Source organism: Mus caroli, unplaced genomic scaffold, assembly GCF_978045245.1.
Source record: "Mus caroli unplaced genomic scaffold, Mus_caroli_1 scaffold_12, whole genome shotgun sequence".
NCBI classification, from domain to species: Eukaryota; Metazoa; Chordata; class Mammalia; order Rodentia; family Muridae; genus Mus; species Mus caroli.
In genome coordinates, this window is record NW_028227267.1 from 58,537,682 (window position 1) to 58,557,404 (window position 19,723).

The 19,723-nt window shown below is 43.2% G+C and overlaps 1 protein-coding gene across 1 annotated transcript in view; it reads right to left on the reverse strand.

The window, feature by feature from the left end:
- LOC110309748 (guanylate cyclase soluble subunit beta-2) overlaps positions 1-19,723 on the reverse strand; it is a 71,991-nt gene that overhangs the window by 19,025 nt on the left and 33,243 nt on the right. The window contains exons 6-12 of the mRNA XM_021182478.3: positions 10,736-10,835; positions 9,711-9,862; positions 7,639-7,750; positions 6,336-6,439; positions 3,961-4,177; positions 1,202-1,522; positions 193-341 (exon numbers count right to left, since the gene is read on the reverse strand). Coding sequence (XP_021038137.1) covers positions 193-341; positions 1,202-1,522; positions 3,961-4,177; positions 6,336-6,439; positions 7,639-7,750; positions 9,711-9,862; positions 10,736-10,835 — 1,155 coding nt within the window. The remainder of the gene's footprint in view (positions 1-192; positions 342-1,201; positions 1,523-3,960; positions 4,178-6,335; positions 6,440-7,638; positions 7,751-9,710; positions 9,863-10,735; positions 10,836-19,723) is intronic.

Sequence of the window (19,723 nt, forward strand, 5' to 3'; positions counted from 1 at the left end):
CATGTGTGCACAGACAGACAGACAGACAGACAGATGCACATATTCTCTCTCACACACACATACCTCTCTCTCTCTCTCTATCTCTCTCTATCTCTCTCTCTCTCTCTCTCTATCTCTCTCTATCTCTCTCTCTCTCTCTCTCTCTCTCTCTCTCTCACACACACACACACACACACACACACACACACTTACTTTGTAGACATCATGGATATTGGTTAACCTGTCAAACTTGGAGTACATTGAGTTCAGCATGTTCACTATTTGGATAGGTTCACAGGCCGCACAGATGTTGGTGAATGTCACAACATCGCTAAAAAGGATGGTACACGTCTGGAATTCTCCTGCAACAGAAACCATGTCAGTGGTAGCCAAGGATACAGAATAGTAGTTCTATGAATTTTGATTTTGGTGCCTCCTCTTCACTACACCACAGTCAAAACTGGCATAGGCAGAATTGGTCATACCACTCCTACTATAAGGAAAATGAACTTGGGAACAGAGACATGGCTCAGAGGGTAAGATTACTTACTGTGATTACTTGTAACCCTAGGATTGGGGTTGGGAAGGCAGAGACAGGTAGACACAAGATCTCACTGGCCAGCCAGAATAGTTGAAAAAATAAGCTCGAAGGCCTCAGTCCAAATCCTCAACACGCACACAAGAAACCTATGAACAGCCCTCCAAAAGCCTGAATGTGGAGAGGGTTAGATACAAGAGGATTTCTGAGGCTTGCTGTCCTCTAGCATAACTCTGGTACCAGTGAGAGGCTTTGTCTCGATGTAAGAAGACAGAGAAGAATAGAGACAGACATCTCTGACCTCCATGTGCATATAGGCATATGCTCCAACACACACACATGCCTATACAACACACACTCACTTCAGTGAGTCCTCACTGTCTACAAAATGACATACAATCTCCTTTTCTATGAGAACCCAGAGTCATCACTGCAGCTCCAGAGCCTCCTTGTCCATGTCCTGCTCTGGAAACAATCCAGACTCTACTCCTATTATCTTTCTTATCTTCAATATAGAGAAGAGAAATGAAGGAGATGTGGGTTAACCACTTAGCCCACGTAGCGGTGCCACTTCTAAATGATATAATCATGTTCAGATCTGCCTAGGTTCAAAGTTTGCACCACTTAGCGTGAGCACGCTCTTCCCTATACTCCAAGGGCACCTTAAAAGAAAGAGTACCGTACCTGCCGCCACCTTTTTGCCCTCCTTGAGCTGGTTGGCCACATGTTCAGGCAGCATGGCATACAGCAAGGTCTCTGTCTTCTTCTTTTCGATGGCCAGGTGATTGGAAAGGACACGCAACTCCTCCTTCTTCTTCTCCAGTTGGCAGGACAGCTCCATCTCTGCCAGCCTCTGCTGGTTGAGGAGGATGAGGTCCCTGGTCGTGTCGTGGGGAGCGATGTCGGAAAGATGCATCTTGCTCTCTTCCAGCTCTTGCAGGCTGCGGAGCTTTGGAGAACACATGAAGATCATGCACTTCAGAGACTCCATCCAGATCATCTGACCTGCCCATCACAGGGAGGAATGTGACAATACGGAATGCCTCCAAGGTGGAGCAAGAGGCAAGCATCGTCCACATCACGTGCTCTTTATCCACCCAGTGCACAGCCTCATCCACACCACGTGCCCTTTATCCACCCAGTGCACAGCTTGCTCCATCCTTCTTAGCGGTATGCCATGAGAATCATCTACACTTCTGTTTCCATTCACTCATGTGCCACTCTCTGCTCAGCAACTCTTCCCGTGACCGCAGTTCTGAGCTTGAGATGCCAACCCCAGCAGCTAGGTCTTTTCTTTGCTTTGCTCTTTTACCATCCCAGGAAATCTTGCTTCCTGAGGCTTTTGGCCACTAATGCCTCACTGAGTTTCTCTATTTATTTGACATTTTCCTTCAGTCTTTGTCCACCCCTACTCCTAGCACTCATGGTACTAGACAGGTACTCTCAATGCTACAGGAGGAGAAAGGCAATACCTGACAGCTGCGAACCCTGTGACCTTCAACAGTGACCTGCCTCCAAGATACACTTTTCAGCATGTGTGAAATAGTGGCACGAATGTCATGGGAGGAATCAACTACTTTGTGATTAGATTTAAGGCCTGATCCCTGAGATGGCACCCACATCTGACACTGCTAAATTGGCCAACAACCTGACACTAGATAGGTCATGGACATAATAAATCCTATTATTCTGCTAAAGAAGCATGCCAATAAAATGACTTCTGATGGCATAGTGCTATACATGTTATACATAAAGCCACAGATCAATTCCTCGCTCAACCCACATCAAGAGAAGCTTCTTGTATCAGGTGAGAAATTGAGGCAGAAATAGACAATGTGCAGAGAGGAAGAGACTTTAGATCGCTCAGTGCTAAATTGGATGTCTTCTTTAAATCCCTCTCTTCAAGGCTCAGGGGATGATGAGGTAGACATCTAAGAGCCAGAGAGGGTCGACAACTCTATGGAAAGAGTGTCTTCCAGACACCACATATGAGCTCTCAGAGGCTGGCAGCATTCACAGGACCCACATAGGTTCAAGCTAGATGGGGACCCAGTGCTGAGGGGAGGAAGTGGGCATAATCTCCTAGCCCCAACCAAGAAGCTATCTACAATTGATACCTGCTATCCATGAAGTCACCCTGGGTATATCAACCACACTTCAGAGTGGGATCCTTGTCCAGGAGTAATTGGCCCACACAAACAGACTCAATGCTAGTTTTATAGACTTTTTGTCTCATTTTGCTTTGTTGGGGTTATTTCTTTTTTGTGTGTTTTATTTGCGTTTTGTTTGCTTATTTTGGTTTCTGGTGTGTGTGTGTGTGTGTGTGTGTGTGTGTGAGAGAGAGAGAGAGAGAGAGAGAGTGTGTTGCATGTGGTTTTGGTATTTTATTTTTCCCTTTTCCTTTTAGTGATATATTTTTTTAAAAAAAGAGAACATGAAGTTGGGTGGGTAGGAGGCAGAAAGGATCTGAGAGGGATTGGAGAAAGAGAAAAACATGATGAAAATACATTGTATGGAAAATAATTTCAATAAAAAATCAATTTACTATATGATCTATTAAGTCCACTTCTCTATATGCTCAAAAGGACTAAAATAATGCATTCAAGGAGATAGCTATTTGGATATCTATAGTCACAGCTAGTCACAGTAGCCAGAGGAAGTAAGACAATCAACAAATCTATCAACAGATGGGTGGGTAGAGACAAGGAGGCAATGGGATATTGCTCAGCCTAAACGAAAAAGGAAATGGGCCAATTGCAAAGGAACAGGTCCTACAAGACGCTACTTCCTTCCATAGTACCTAGAGCAGCCACAGGTCCCAGAGATGAAGGGAGAAAGTCAGTCACTGGAGGAACAGGGAGCAACTGTTTAATAGTCAGAGTTTGAATTTGGCAGATATTTAAAATGTTCCAGAGATGAATAGGGCAGTGTATGTACAAACTATGAATATTCTTAATATGAATCACCTATAGTGTAGATTAAAATATACAAAAACTTCTATCATAATTCAAACAAAACCAAAATGTGTTCCCTACCAGTAGGTCAGATGAGTTTGTTGTTTTAGAAAGGATAGACATTAAATTAATATAATATTATCTCTCATGTAACAGAGAGCAGAATTTTATAACTATAGAATTTATAATTACTATTGCATATTTTAGTATACAGGTTGGTCATGTCATATACTGTTTGAATGCATATATGTTTTAATATAATATGCTTACATGTATATATACATTTATTATTTAGTCCATTTATGTTTAAACCAGAAATGATTAAAAATATAAAATGTTATTTACTGGTCAGGCCAAGTATAAATATCAGGGGGTAGAAAGCCCCACTTGTTCTCAATATAGTCCCTTCCCTGGCTTGAGGGAAGTTGAAAAGCTGTCTTCCCATTCTGGCTGACCTAACAGGGAAAAAGGGAAGGCATGAGCTCTTACCACGGAGTTTGAGTGTCGGCTGGCTCTTCCATGCTTCGGGCATCATCTCTCTTCGTGTCTTCAAGACAAACTGACTGTTAATGAACTTGCAGATGCTGGAGATGTCGAAAGTAACTTGAGGGTGGACGATGGAGAAATACTCATTAAGTCCAAACTTCTGGGTCAAGATTCCAGGGACATACTTCTGAATATTCACTCCAGCTTGCTTGACCCTTAGCTATCCACAGAGGACACATGTCAGTCTGGAGAACAGGAAGCGACTTTCACCCTTAGCTTTCCCTTAGATATGACATCTTGGCCCTGCTTGGTGAGTCACTGGGATGAAGGAGGGCCGGTAATGGAATAAACACACCAAAACTGTAATTTAATGTCAGCTGCAGTCAGATCTGCAGCTAACATTGGAAGAGGCATGAAATAACTTGGGGTGATCAGAACTATAGTCAACAAGGCCAATAGATCTTCATTCTATGCTCTCTCTCTCTCTCTCTCTCTCTCTCTCTCTCTCTCTCTCTCTGCTCCATACCTCCTACCCCATACAACCCTGGCCCCTGTCATAAACTAATAAAGTCTGGACCTGTCACCAGTTCATCCAGGGACCAGGACAATGTTTCTCTGCTCCTCTAGAGAATGCCCAGAAGGAAGTGTGGAATGGGGACCTTGACATCACATGTCTAATACCAGCATAGGGCTTCAGGGCCTATACAAACCATAAGAACTCAGGTAAGCTACAAAACAAACCCCGTGTATCATTCAGTTTCTGTTATTCTGTACCCAAAAGTTGAAAGGGGACCACTTAGAGCAGGTTGGATTGAGAACATTAATGGCACAAGTACTAGTAACCTTGTGGCTCTGAAGAATTGCTGGCATTCATTGACTTATAATTCTGTTTTCGGCCTAGGGGTGTGTATTTACCGCTGTAATACCATCACTTCTCTGAGGGAAGATACTGTCCTTAGGTAAGTGCATGTCGTAGTTAGTGTTCATGCTGCAGTCAGCTGGCAGTGACATGCAGATGAGTTCCAATAAACACTAGAGACATTCATAGTGGCTGACCATTTTAACTGGTACTTTTGACTGAATTCATTTTTGCCTACATGCTCTTTAGGTAAAAAAAAAAAATTATAATTTATTTTTTTTATTAGGTATTTTCCTCTTTTACATTTTCAATGCTATCCCAAAAGTCTCCCATACCCACCCTCCCAATCCCCTACTCACCCACTCCCCCTTTTTGGCCCTGAGGTTCCCCTGTACTGGGGCATATAAAGTTTGCAAGTCCAATGGGCCTCTCTTTGCAGTGATGGCCGACTAGGCCATCTTTTGATACATATGCAACTAGAGACAAGAGTTCCGGGGTACTGGTTAGTTCATATTGTTGTTCCACCTATAGGGTTGCAGACCCCTTTAGCTCCTTGGGTAATTTCTCTAGCTCCTCCATTGGGGGCCGTGTGATCCATCCAATAGCTGACTGTGATCATCCACTTCTGTGTTTGCTAGGCCCCGGTATAGTCTCACAAGAGACAGCTATATCTGGGTCCTTTCAGCAAAATCTTGCTAGTGTATGCAATGGTGTCAGCATTTGGAAGCTGATTATGGGATGGATCCCTGCATATGGCAATCACTAGATGGTCCATCCTTTCGTCACAGTTCCAAATTTTGTCTCTGTAACTCCTTCCATGGGTGTTTTGTTCAGGTAAAAAAATTTTTAAAAGTCAGCTCAGTTCCTGTGTCTATATCATCTATATCTACATCTGGTTTGCTTTGTCGCTCGCTATGTAGCCCATGCTGACAGTGAACTTAACTCTTGCCTCAGCCTCCTGAGTGCTAGGATTACGGATGTGAGCTGTCACATGCAAGCTCAAGAAAAAGAAAGATATTTTTATCCTGGGAAATTGATAGCAATCAAATTTAAACGCTCATTCTCACAGCCACCTCCACCCCACTCCCACCGCCCCCCCCCCTCCCCAGAACACAGCATAACGCTCTACTAAGACGCAGGAAATGAAGCAGGATAGGATTGAGGATCTGTTGCAGTCTGGGTGGCAGGTCACTTTTAGGACCATGGGTATAGGCTGCAGTCTTGGTGTGTCTTTCTGGAGTGAATTTTAAAGTCTTCCTCCAGCTTTTCTTTCTGATCATAAGCTTTCCCATTTGTTCGCTGGTCCAACTCCCTTGCTATGTTTACCTTAAGAAGATCATGAATTTCAGAAGAGCCTATAACATAAAGGAAAGTCAGGGGACCCTCCAGGGCAGAGTCTAGTCTCTTGAGCCCTGTGAACTCAGGGATCTAAGACCTTACAGCTGTAATGGTGGTGAACTGGACTCTCCAACCCTGATTTACGCCCTATCCCAAGCTTCTAAGTGAAAGGGTCTCTTACTGCTTCATCAAAGACAACGTGGAAAGGAAAAGCGTTGCAGAACACCTCCTCTTCAATCCACAGTCTCTCAGGAAAGACAGGCTGGAAGGTGTCCCCAAGGGGCCCTGGACACAGAGAAAGAAAGCCCTAATGAGCGGCCCTCACAGAGCTGCTCAAACAGGGTTAGAATCTTAAGTGTGTCACAGGCTAAGTGTGATTCCCACTCTTTAGCACAGGCTCCCTCAGCTTCTCCAGATGGCCACTGCAATTATTGTCCAAATTAAAACAAACAGAAAATTTGCGACCAGGTTGAGAAGCCCTCCTGCCCCCTGCCAAGTTTCTGCCTGCCGCTGAAGAGTTAGTTTCTGGGCCAATTGAGTCTGTCTCACCATGAAAACAGAGCTGGCATTGAAACGGTGACAAGCGGACAATGAGCCAGAAGAGGAGCGAGTGTGTGTCGGGCCCAGCATCAGGGACATTTGCCATGGAGCTTTATAGACTGACAGTTTAGGGTGGCACGTGAAAATTTAACCAACAGTCCCATTTGGCAGGGGCTGCAGATTCTCAATGGAACCTTTTTGATATGAAAATCTCCTAGACAAAGGATGTCAGTTGTGTTTGCTACAGCTTGAAGGACTCAGAATGCAGCTCTTTGAGCCCTGCAGACCTTCACCCAGATGCCTGTCATTTGACCTACCAGGCCATGACAAGGAGCATCTAGCTCCCTTCCTCCACTGGGGTCAGAGCTCTGATTCAGACTTGAGTTAGGTGCTGGCTGGCAGGTCAGCTCCGTGCCCAAAGACCTGCTGTGATGAGCTTACCACCTTTACTTTGTAAATGGAAAGCTGGAAGGGATTGCATTGTCTCATGTCACAGAGACAGAAATGCACTTTCTTGGTTCTTGCCCTCTGTCCCTTGTACTGCTGGCTAGCTGTGGTTAGCCACTGATTTCCAGTCCAGAAACACACCCCAGTCAAGGTCTGGGTCCAGAAGCAATGCAGAATTCACTGTGGCTAGTATGTCCGTGCCCAGTCTCTTCACCACAGTCAGGATCTGGGACGGAGTCCAAGCTAGTGGCTTTCCTGATTACAGAGATGACAGTGTCTCCATGTCACCCAGCACAAACAAAAGAGCTGATTTGTGGCAAGTTGGAAGCTGATTTTTAAAGTTAGGACCACAGATGCCAAAGCCAAGCTCTGTGGGAATCAGGGGCTTTGAAATTGCAGGAAGCTTTGCCCTATTTGTGAATGGGGCTCCTCCCCTGCAAAGCAGGCAGTTAGTTGTCCTGATCTAAGAGTTGGAGCCAGCAGAACAGCACACCTACCTTTTCTAAGCAGGACTGATGCCCTCACAACAGTTGAGTGAGATTTCTCCCCAGGGCAAACAGGGATGCTTAAATACCTCTCCTTCTTCCTAAGGAGTGTTCCCTGGAGTGGCTGCAGAGGGAAGGAGATGAAGCACAGGTACCTGGTCACAGGACTGGAGATGAACAAGCCCTTCTGCTGCTGCTGCTGCTGAGCCCATCTTTATATACGGAAGCATGATGGTGGCTGAACGGATAGTGTGCGTGCTTACAAGGTCACTTCTGATCAAGAGCCTGGAGCTCTAAGGTGTACTCATCAACTACCCCTCACACCATTTTTCTACCAAAGGCAGCTAGATATTTTTGTGTGTGCAAGATCTCCAGGGAGGGGCTGGTGAGATGGCTCAGTGGGTAAGATCACTGACTGCTCTTCCGAAGGTCCGAGGTTCAAATCCCAGCAACCACATGGTGGCTCACAACCATCCGTAATGAGATCTGGCGCCCTCTTCTGGAGTGTCTGAAGACAGCTGCAGTGTACTTACATATAATAAAAAATAAATAAATAAATCTTAAAAAAAAAAAGAGAGAGATCTCCAGGGAACCCTTAGAGGCTCATGCTTTCCTATGTGTTGCTCTGAGCCTATGTCCCAGGGCTAACTAGGAAATGTGGAGAAAGCAGTTGGAAGGATGCTTTCCTCAGTCTTCCTTTAGAGCAGCAAAAGATTTGTAGCAACTGGAGATGCACAGGTGTGGGCTAGTTAAGTATGACAAGAAACATTTGGCAGGCGGAAGATGTTCACACACAAAATGAGCGTCCTCTCGCCACAGGAGACGCCTCTCCCTAGACAGAAAGTACATGGCTCTTAGTGGACCATGAGCTGTCACACAGCACACATAACCCTCCCCTAGATCAATGAGTAACTCCCAACTTGGGCCAAGTGAGTATGCAGGGAGCTTGTGGACTTTTTAATGGTTCAGACTATGATACATTAAAAAAATGACCAGTTCCAAAAATGATGATCTTAGTGTCTATCCAGTTCCCCAAATCTACTAGATGAAGAACAGTGTGTCAATCAAAAGTCCTCTCTTGAACCCCCTCCCACATCCCAGGAGCTCTTTGTTTCCTTCTTCTTGGATGTGAGACAACAAACTCAGAAGCTACTGGCTCAGAGTGGCTTTGGTGGCTGTCATTTGTCTGGGACCACTCTCCTTGGGGTTGAATACTCTCCAGTGAGCAGATACTTACCGCTTTGCACACTGTGAGACATAACCCCCCAGGCCTTCAGGAATCACAGTCCTATCTGTAGGTTTGAACAGGCTACATGGACTCAGTGAAATCTTCACCTAACCCATGTAGCATCTAAACTGGCAATGATCACCTTATAAGCTGTACTAAGGCGGCCAAGGATAGGTAGGCTCTTGTCTGCACACTAGATCTGCAACTGATTCCACTTGCTGTGTGGGCACTGAGGACCTGGAAGATCCACTCATAGCAAGAGGATTATGACATAATATTCCAGTTTCCAACTTCAAATCCTTTATCATGTTTTGTTGTTGTTGAGGTATCAAGATAAAATTCTTTATCCAAAACTGGCCTCAAAGTAATAGCAATCCTCCTGTCTCAGCATCCCAGTGCATTATAGGTATAAACTGCCATTCCTAGCTTTGTTATTTCTAAACATGAACATTTTACAGGCTCAAGTACATCCTAGAAAGTCTGCATTAATTTAACCTTGATTTTGCGATTCTCAGCTAGAAGTGGGTTTTTCCCCCCATCTCTACTCTGGGGACAATTGACAATGCCTGAAAACATTTTTGATTGCCACAACTAAGAGGTAAGGTTCTACTAGCTACATTGGACATCTGTCTTGGATAGAGAGATGTCTGTGCTGTGGTGATGGATCTCACAGCACAAAGTGCAGCCCATCACAACCTAGAATAACCTGGTCCTCAGGGTCAATAAAGCCAGGCCTGGGAGAGCTTGCCTTGAATTCCACTATTCAAGAGTTAGGGAACTGTGTTGTCTGAAGACAGAGCACATTCAGTACCTCCTGCTTGGCCTGGATGTCCTCATTGTCTCATGGCCGGTTTACCTTTGCCCCTCTTATCTGTCTTCGAGCCTTCTGCACAACCAGGAACACAACATGTTCTTTCTTCCCGGTCCTTTCCACCTCTTCATTCATATCGAGGATACTCATGGCCACATCAGTGTCAAAGAAGTCCTTGGCCACAGCTTCAATGATGCCTGTAGCAAAATGACACCCATGGTGAGGAATGGCAGAAGCCTGCACACTGGCAAAAAGCACTGCAATATCTGGTTGTACAACTTGATGAGTGTCCTTCCATTTATGAAGCCCCAGCTCATGCCTCGCCTCACCATAGGCATCCTATGAAGGCTCGGTGGCAAGAGCACTCAAAGATTTAAGTTTTGTGAGTTTGAATACCAAATATGTCCCTGTCGTTATAATTTCTACTTCAACATCTATTCATGTTTTTATTGCAGGAAGACACCTAACTCACTAAGCAAACTCCATACATGATGGAAACAAAATTCTACTGGAAATGCATTGCAAAGATCATGTGTTCAAAACTGTTATTTTGGGAATCCTGCTCAGGGGTAAAATTCAAACTATGGAGAAAGCAAGCATGAAGTTGCCCATCAACAGCAGTGTCTACATCACCAAAGGATCAGTAACATCTACAAACAGAGTAGCAGGGGTATTTAAGGGGAATATGATCTATCCAGCCACCTAGGTGGAGGTTTAGGGCTGGATACGTACCTCCATGGAGGAGTGTGGGGACTTAGAATGCAGAAGTAGTTCTGTTTGAAGTAAAATTACAAAAACAGACTACATACCAAGGCTTTTCTACAATGCTGATTTTTTTTAAAGAGTCAATAGCTACAAAAATCTCCACAGAATTATCATAGCTATGCAACCAACTGTGCAGAGTGTTAAAGAACGTGTCTCCCTCTGGTGTTCCAGAAATTCTAAAAATCTCTAGATCCTTCAGATCATGATGACAAGGAAGCCAGTCACTACAGGGGGTGGAGTACACTGCTCACAGCGGATCTATGGCCACCCTAGAGAGCTACGGGATGGGCTAATCCATTTCCTACCTGGTACGATGTGACACAGACCACGTCTGTCTGAGTAGTAATGGAGATGCATTGCCCCGTCTGCTCCTCCCTCCACTCGAAAGGACGGTGCGTTCATTTCCTAATTAACAGACACAGCACATTTCCCCACTGGGGACGCATATTGTTTATATTATGGTTTTTATAGGTTCATAATATATATTTATTGTTCTAGGTTAACATACAAAGTAGTGGGTCCGACCACAGCACCTTTATACGTCATAGTTTACTCTTAGTCTCCTCCTAGACTGGCCCTCCACGCCCTCCAGCTGGCTCCATTCCTCCCTCATTTTACCCTTTGGCTTCATTATCACTAGTGTTCCATCACCTCTACTTCCCACTTCCCTAAGAGCTCTCTCCTTTCATTTTTTTTTTTTTTTTGGTTTTTCGAGACAGGGTTTCTCTGTGTAGCCCTGGCTGTCCTGGCACTCACTTTGTAGACCAGGCTGGCCTCGAACTCAGAAATCTGCCTGCCTCTGCCTCCCAAGTGCTGGGATTAAAGGCGTGCGCCACCACGCCCGGCTGAGCTCTCTCCTTTCATGATCCCGTTTTCTATTCTGTGATGCCAACACATACATATTAACATATGTACATATATGTACATGTACATAATATTTGAGTGTGTGTGTGTGTGTGTGTGTGTGTGTGTGTATCATGTGTTTCTGGTGCCTGAGAAAGTCAGAGAGAGTATTGAATCCTCTGGAATTGGAGTTACAAACGGTTGTGAACTGCCATGGAGGTGCAGAGAACTGAGACCACGTCCTATGAAAGAGCAGTAAGTTTATTTTTGAGACAGGATCTCACTGTGTAGCCATGCTGGTCTATAACTCACTACATAGATCAAGCTGACCTCAAACTCACAGAAATCTGCCCACCTCTGTCTTTTGAATGCTGGAATTAAAGGAGTATACCACCACACTTGGTCTATAAATACATAATTTTAAATCCATGTTCTGCATGTGGGAAAAACACACATAGTATTTGTCCTTCTCACTTTGGTTTATTTCACTTGATATAATTGTTTTCAGATGCATTTGTTTTCCTGAAAACATCATTTTATTTTTCTATATAGCTGCATAAAACTGAATTGTGTACATGTATCATATTTTCTCTGTTCACTGATGGGCATCTAGACTGGTTTCATTTGCTGGCTGTTTAAATAGTGCAGCAATAATCATGGATAAGAAAACATCTCTTTAGCTGACCTATAACCCTTGGGTATCTGCCCAAGAATGGTATAGCTGCATTATAAACTACAGTTTTTAGGTGGCGTGAAGCAATGTACCCATGACCAATAGCATGTCTCCATCACCACCCATAGAGCTGTGTTCCCATCATCCCTCCATTCACATAACATGACCACTTCAGCTCCGGTTGAGGAAGTTTACCCCGAATCTCATTCCCTGAACATTTGGCATTTGGCCACTGGGCTCACCCAGGGAAGTTGAAATGAGGTTAATGAGAGAACCATTGTTGGGCCTCCATGATCTTAGCACCAAGCTGTGCTGCTTCTACCTACTCCCAAAGGGTTAGCTGTAGCCATACCTGGCCTGTGACCAAGCCATGTGAGCCTTCTCACTCCGGAAGATTGGTGGCTCAGAGACCTCACGACTGGAAAGAATAAGCTCACTTTGTTCCCCTTGAAAACTAGACCCCTCAAGAACATACCAGAAGAAATATTACTTGTCCAGAAATAACTGTAGACACTTCAACAGAGCCCTCTTATGACAGGTAGAGGGTTTTTATGAGGAAAAAGTCACTGGAGGGTTCTCTGAGGGAATGAACAGGGAGTCCCCCTATTGCTTGCTTGTTCAGCAGCAACTCAGCACCCAGGACACTGGACTTTGGTCTAAGCTAAGGAAGAGGTGTAAGAGACTACTGCCCTTTATGGTGCAGGGATGCTAGTGAAAACTGGTTTCTTCTTGACTTTCAAATACTTGTTTTATATTCCTAAAAGTGAGTTAGTGTATGTAATGATTCAGCTTCCTCCCAGACTGAAACACTCCATGCTTCAGGGAACCTTCTAAAGACAGCAGGTTAACCATTTTACCATCATAATAATTAAGGAGGCACTTTAGCAAGCATGGTCTCAGCTTATCCACATGACTACCCACCCAGGGTGCCAATGAACACAAAATACAGAAATAATTAAGAAAGATCTTGGTCGCAGCCTACATAGGGCCACAAGCCTCTTCCGGTCAGAAAAGCACTGGGGCAGCTAGGGCGCAGGGTCGGCTGACACTCGCCAGCTACCCACAAAACCCGCCACAGGATCTTAAGACTTCTGGTGAGTGGAACACAGCTTCTGCTCCAATCCAATTACGCGCGGGACCTGAGACTGCATTAGTTAGGGAAGCAGAAACCAGCCTGAGTAGGGCCACAGGCCTCATCCGGCCGGATCAGCGCCGGGGTAGCTAGAGCGCAGGGTTGCCTGACACCCGCCAGCTACCCACGACCCCCGCCACAGGATTTTGAGACTGCTGGTGAGTGGAACACAGCTTCTGCTCCAATCTTTAAACAGTGACAACGACAACAACTAACCCCAGAGATTACCAGATGGCGAAAGGTAAACATAATAATCTTACTAACAGAAACCAAGACCACTCACCATCATCAGAACCCAGGACTCCCACTTCGCCCAGTCCAGGGCACCCCAACACACCGGAAAAGCTAGACACGGATCTAAAAGCATATCTCCTGATGATGGTAGAGGACTTCAAGAAGGACTTCAATAACACACTTAAAGAAATACAAAGGAACACTGGTAAACAGGTAGAAGACAATAAAGAGGAAGCACAAAAATCCCTTAAAGAATTGCAGGAGAACACTGCTAAAGAGTTACAAATCCTTAAAGAAAAACAGGATAACATAGTCAAACAGGTAGAAGTCCTTACAGAAAAACAGGAAAACACATCCAAACAGATGATGGAAATGAACAAAACCATACTAGACCTAAAAAGGGAAGTAGACACAATAAAGAAAACCCAAAATGAGGCAACACTGGAGATAGAAGCCCTAGGAAAGAAATCTGGAACCATAGATACGAGCATCAGCAACAGAATACAAGAGATGGAAGAGAGAATCTCAGGTGCAGAAGATTCCATAGAGAACATCGGCACAACAATCAAGGAAAATGTACAATGCAAAAAGATCCTAACTCAAAACATCCAAGAAATACAGGACACAATGAGAAGACCAAACCTACGGATAATAGGAGTGGATGAGAATGAAGATTTTTCAACTCAAAGGACCAGCAAACATCTTCAACAAAATTATAGAAGAAAACTTCCAAAATCTAAAGAAAGAGATGCCCATGAACATACAAGAAGCCTACAGAACTCCAAATAGACTGGACCAGAAAAGAAATACCTCCCAACACATAATAATCAGAACAACAAATGCTCTAAATAAAGACAGAATACTAAAAGCAGTAAGAGAAAAAGGCCAAGTAACATATAAAGGCAAGCCTATCAGAATTACACCAGATTTCTCACCAGAGACTATGAAAGCCAGAAGATCATGGACGGATGTTATACAGACACTAAAAGAACACAAACTCCAGCCCAGGCTACTATACCCAGCCAAACTCTCACTTAACATAGATGGAGAAACCAAAGTATTCCACGACAAAACCAAATTCACACATTATCTCTCCACGAATCCAGCCCTTCAAAGGATAATAACAGAAAAAAACCAATACAAGGACAGGAACCACGCCCTAGAAACAACAAGAAGGTAATCCCTCAACAAACCTAAAAGAAGACAGCCACAAGAACAGAATGCCAACTCTAACAACAAAAATAACAGGAAAAAACAATTACTTTTCCTTAATATCTCTTAATATCAATGGACTCAACTCCCCGATAAAAAGACATAGACTAACAAACTGGCTACACAAACAAGACCCAACATTTTGCTGCTTACAGGAAACTCATCTCAGAGAAAAAGATAGACACTACCTCAGAATGAAAGGCTGGAAAACAATTTTCCAAGCAAATGGTATGAAGAAACAAGCTGGAGTAGCCATTCTAATATCTGATAAGATTGACTTCCAACCCAAAGTCATTAAAAAAGACAGGGAGGGACACTTCATACTCATCAAAGGTAAAATCCTCCAAGAGGAACTATCAATCCTGAATATCTATGCTCCAAATACAAAGGCAGCCACATTCATTAAAGAAACTTTAGTAAATCTCAAAGCACACATTGCACCTCATACAATAATAGTGGGAGACTTCAACACACCACTTTCACCAATGGACAGATCATGGAAACAGAAACTAAACAGGGACACAGAGAAACTAAGAGAAATTATGAATCAAATGGATCTGGCAGATATCTACAGAACATTCTATCCTAAAACAAAAGGATATACCTTCTTCTCAGCACCTCATGGCACCTTCTCCAAAATTGACCACATAATTGGTCACAAAACAGGCCTCAACAGATACAAAAATATTGAAATTGTCCCATGCATCCTATCAGATCACCATGGACTAAAGCTGATCTTCAATAACAAAATAAATAATAGAAAGCCAACCTTCACGTGGAAACTGAACAACACTCTTCTCAATGATACCTTGGTCAAGGAAGGAATAAAGAAAGAAATTAAGGACTTTTTAGAGTTCAATGAAAATGAAGCCACAACATACCCAAACTTATGGGACGCAATGAAAGCATTTCTAAGAGGAAAACTCATAGCTCTGAGTGCCTCCAAAAGGAAACTAGAGAGAGCACACATTAGCAGCTTGACAACACACCTAAAAGCACTAGAACAAAAGGAAGCAAATTCACCCAAGAGGAGTAGACAGCAGGAAATAATCAAACTCAGGGGTGAAATCAACCAAGTGGAAACAAGAAAAACTATTCAAAGAATCAACCAATCAAGGAGCTGGTTCTTTGAGAAAATCAACAAGATAGATAAACCCTTAGCCAGACTCACTAGAGGGCACAGGGAAAGCATCCTAATTAACAAAATCAGAAATGAAAAAGGAGACATAACAACAGATCCTGAAGACATCCAAAACACCATCAGATCCTTCTACCAAAGGCTATACTCAACAAAACTGGAGAACCTGGATGAAATGGAGAAGTTCCTAGACAGATACCAGGTACCAAAGTTGAATCAAGATCAGGTTAATGATCTAAACAGCCCTATATCCCCCAAAGAAATAGAAGCAGTCATTAATAGTCTCCCAACTAAAAAAAGCCCAGGACCAGATGGGTTTAGTGCAGAGTTCTATCAGACCTTCAAAGAAGATCTAATCCCAGTTCTTCACAAACTATTCCACAAAATAGAAACAGAAGGTACTCTACCCAGCTCATTCTATGAAGCCACAATTACTCTGATACCTAAACCACAAAAAGACCCAACAAAGATAGAAAACTTCAGACCAATATCCCTTATGAATATTGATGCAAAAATCCTCAATAAAGTTCTTGCTAACCGAATCCAAGAACATATCAAAACAATCATCCATCCTGACCAAGTAGGTTTCATCCCAGGGATGCAGGGATGGTTCAATATACGGAAATCCATCAACGTAATCCAGTATATAAACAAACTCAAAGACAAAAACCACATGGTCATCTCGTTAGATGCGGAAAAAGCATTTGACAAGATCCAACACCCATTCATGATAAAAGTCTTGGAAAGATCAGGAATTCAAGGCCCATACCTAAACATGATAAAAGCAATCTACAGCAAACCAGTAGCCAACATCAAAGTAAATGGTGAGAAGCTTGAAGCAATCCCTCTAAAATCAGGGACTAGACAAGGCTGTCCACTTTCTCCATACCTATTCAACATTGTACTTGAAGTCCTAGCCAGAGCAATTCGACAACAAAAGGATATCAAAGGGATACAAATTGGAAAAGATGAAGTCAAAATATCACTTTTTGCAGATGATATGATAGTATATATAAGTGACCCTAAAAATTCCACCAGAGAACTCCTAAGCCTGATAAACAGCTTCGGTGAAGTAGCTGGATATAAAATTAACTCAAACAAATCAATGGCCTTTCTCTACACAAAGAATAAACAGGCTGAGAAAGAAATTAGGGAAACAACACCCTTCTCAATAGTCACAAATAATATAAAATATCTTGGCGTGACTCTAACTAAGGAAGTGAAAGATCTGTATAATAAAAACTTCAAGTCTCTGAAGAAAGAAATTATAGAAGATCTCAGAAGATGGAAAGATCTCCCATGCTCATGGATTGGCAGGATCAACATTGTAAAAATGGCTATCTTGCCAAAAGCAATCTACAGATTCAATGCAATCCCCATCAAAATTCCAACTCAATTCTTCAACGAATTAGAAAGTGCAATCTGCAAATTCATCTGGAATAACAAAAAACCTAGGATAGCAAAAACTCTTCTCAAGGATAAAAGAACCTCTGCTGGAATCACCATGCCGGACCTAAAGCTCTACTACAGAGCAATTGTGATAAAAACTGCATGGTACTGGTATAGTGACAGACAAATAGACCAATGGAATAGAATTGAAGACCCAGAAATGAACCCACACACCTACGGTCACTTGATCTTCGACAAGGGAGCTAAAAATATCCAGTGGAAGAAAGACAGCATTTTCAACAAATGGTGCTGGCACAACTGGTTGTTAACATGTAGAAGAATGCGAATCGATCCATTCCTATCTCCTTGTACTAAGGTCAAGTCTAAGTGGATCAAGGAACTTCACATAAAACCAGAGACACTGAAACTTATAGAGGAGAAAGTGGGGAAAAGCCTTGAAGATATGGGCACAGGGGAAAAATTCCTGAATAGAACAGTAATGGCTTGTGCTGTAAGATCGAGAATTGACAAGTGGGACCTCATGAAACTGCAAAGCTTCTGCAAGGCTAAAGACACCATCAATAAGACAAAAAAACCACCAACAGATTGGGAAAGGATCTTCACCTATCCTAAATCAGATAAGGGACTAATATCCAATATATATAAAGAACTCAAGAAGGTGGACTCCAGAAAGTCAAATAACCCCATTAAAAAATGGGGCTCAGAACTGAACAAAGAATTCTCACCTGAGGAATACCGAATGGCAGAGAAGCACCTGAAAAAATGTTCAACATCCTTAATCATCAGGGAAATGCAAATCAAAACAACCCTGAGATTCCACCTCACACCAGTCAGAATGGCTAAGATCAAAAATTCAGGTGACAGCAGATGCTGGCGAGGATGTGGAGAAAGAGGAACGCTCCTCCATTGTTGGTGGGATTGCAAGCTTGTACAACCACTCTGGAAATCAGTCTGGCGGTTCCTCAGAAAATTGGACATAGTACTACCGGAGGATCCAGCAATACCTCTCCTGGGCATATATCCAGAAGATGTCCCAACCGGTAAAAAGGACACATGCTCCACTATGTTCATAGCAGCCCTATTTATAATTGCCAGAAGCTGGACCGAACCCAGATGTCCCTCAACAGAGGAATGGATACAGAAATTATGGTACATTTACACAATGGAGTACTACTCAGCTATTAAAAAGAATGAATTTATGAAATTCCTAGCCAAATGGATGGACCTGGAGGGCATCATCTTGAGTGAAGTAACACAATCACAAAAGAACTCACACAATATGTATTCACTGATAAGTGGATATTAGCCCAAAACTTAGGATACCCAAGATATAAGATACAATTTGCTAAATGCATGAAACTCAAGAAGAATGAAGACCAAAGTGTGGACACTGTGCACCTTCTTAGAATTGGGAACAAAACACCCAGGGAAGGAGTTACAAAGTTCGTAGCTGTTATGAAAGGATGGACCATTTAGAGACTGCTGTATCCAGGGATCAATCCCATAATCAGCTTCTAAACGCTGACACCATTGCATACACTAGCAAGATTTTGCTGAAAGGACCCAAATATAGCTGTCTCTTGTGAGATGATGCCGGGGCCTAACAAACACAGGAGTGGATGTTCACAGTCAGCTATTGGATGTATCACAGGGCTCCCAATGGAGAAGCTAGAGAAAGTACCCAAGGAGCTAAAGGGATCTGCAACCCTCTTGTTGGAACAACATGATGTACTAACCAGAACCCCGGAGCTCTTGTCTCTAGCTGCATATGTATCGAAAGATGGCCTAGTTGGCCATCACTGGAAAGAGAGGCCCATTGGACTTGCAAACTTTATATGCCCCAATATAGGGGAATGCCAGGGCCAAAAGAATGGGAATGGGTGGGTAGGGAAGTGGGGGCGCTATGGGGGACTTTTGGGATAGCATTGGAAATGTAATTGAGGAAAATATGTAATAAAAATATTAAAAATCAAAAAAAAAAGAAAGATCTTGGTCAGTTATAAAGGGCCATAAGAATGAACTGTTTTACATAAGTTAATAAACTATTATTTATCCTATGGAAAAATAAGGCATCCAATAACTGACCAAGATTTTTTTTTCTTTTTTTGCAGTAAAGCATTTTGATGTCTAAGAACAAAGTCTAGGCATTTGAATTTTCAGTAACTTCTACCAAGACCAGCAAGGCATGAACTCCAGAAGGACATATCCTGGTTGGGATTCAGTCTCCTAACACCTCAGTCCATCACCCCATTTGTTAAGCAGTGTTGGATGGCTTCCAGCTCTGGCTCTTGGCCCTGCCATGTTTTTTGCCCCTTAGTACTTTACCAACCCTAATCTGGTTGCATAAGATGGTATCAGCTCTACCCAGGCCAGGAGACCTGAAGAGAGATGTGAAGATCCATCACAACCTGCCTTTCAGTCCTTGCTCCCATTGCGTTTGGCTTCTCAGATTTATTTCACGTCTGCATCTATCCTTCAGACGTGTTCCCCTCCCCCACCACCCCAAGGCTAGAACTCTGACTTTTTGTCAGCCCATTTATAAAGGAAGCCAGTGGGAATTTATTCTCCTCTTTTCCCCTAAGAGAGCTCCTGGGCCCACTGATGCCAGTGACCACAGGTTGTGCAGCTCCTCTGCAGGAGACACTGGGGAG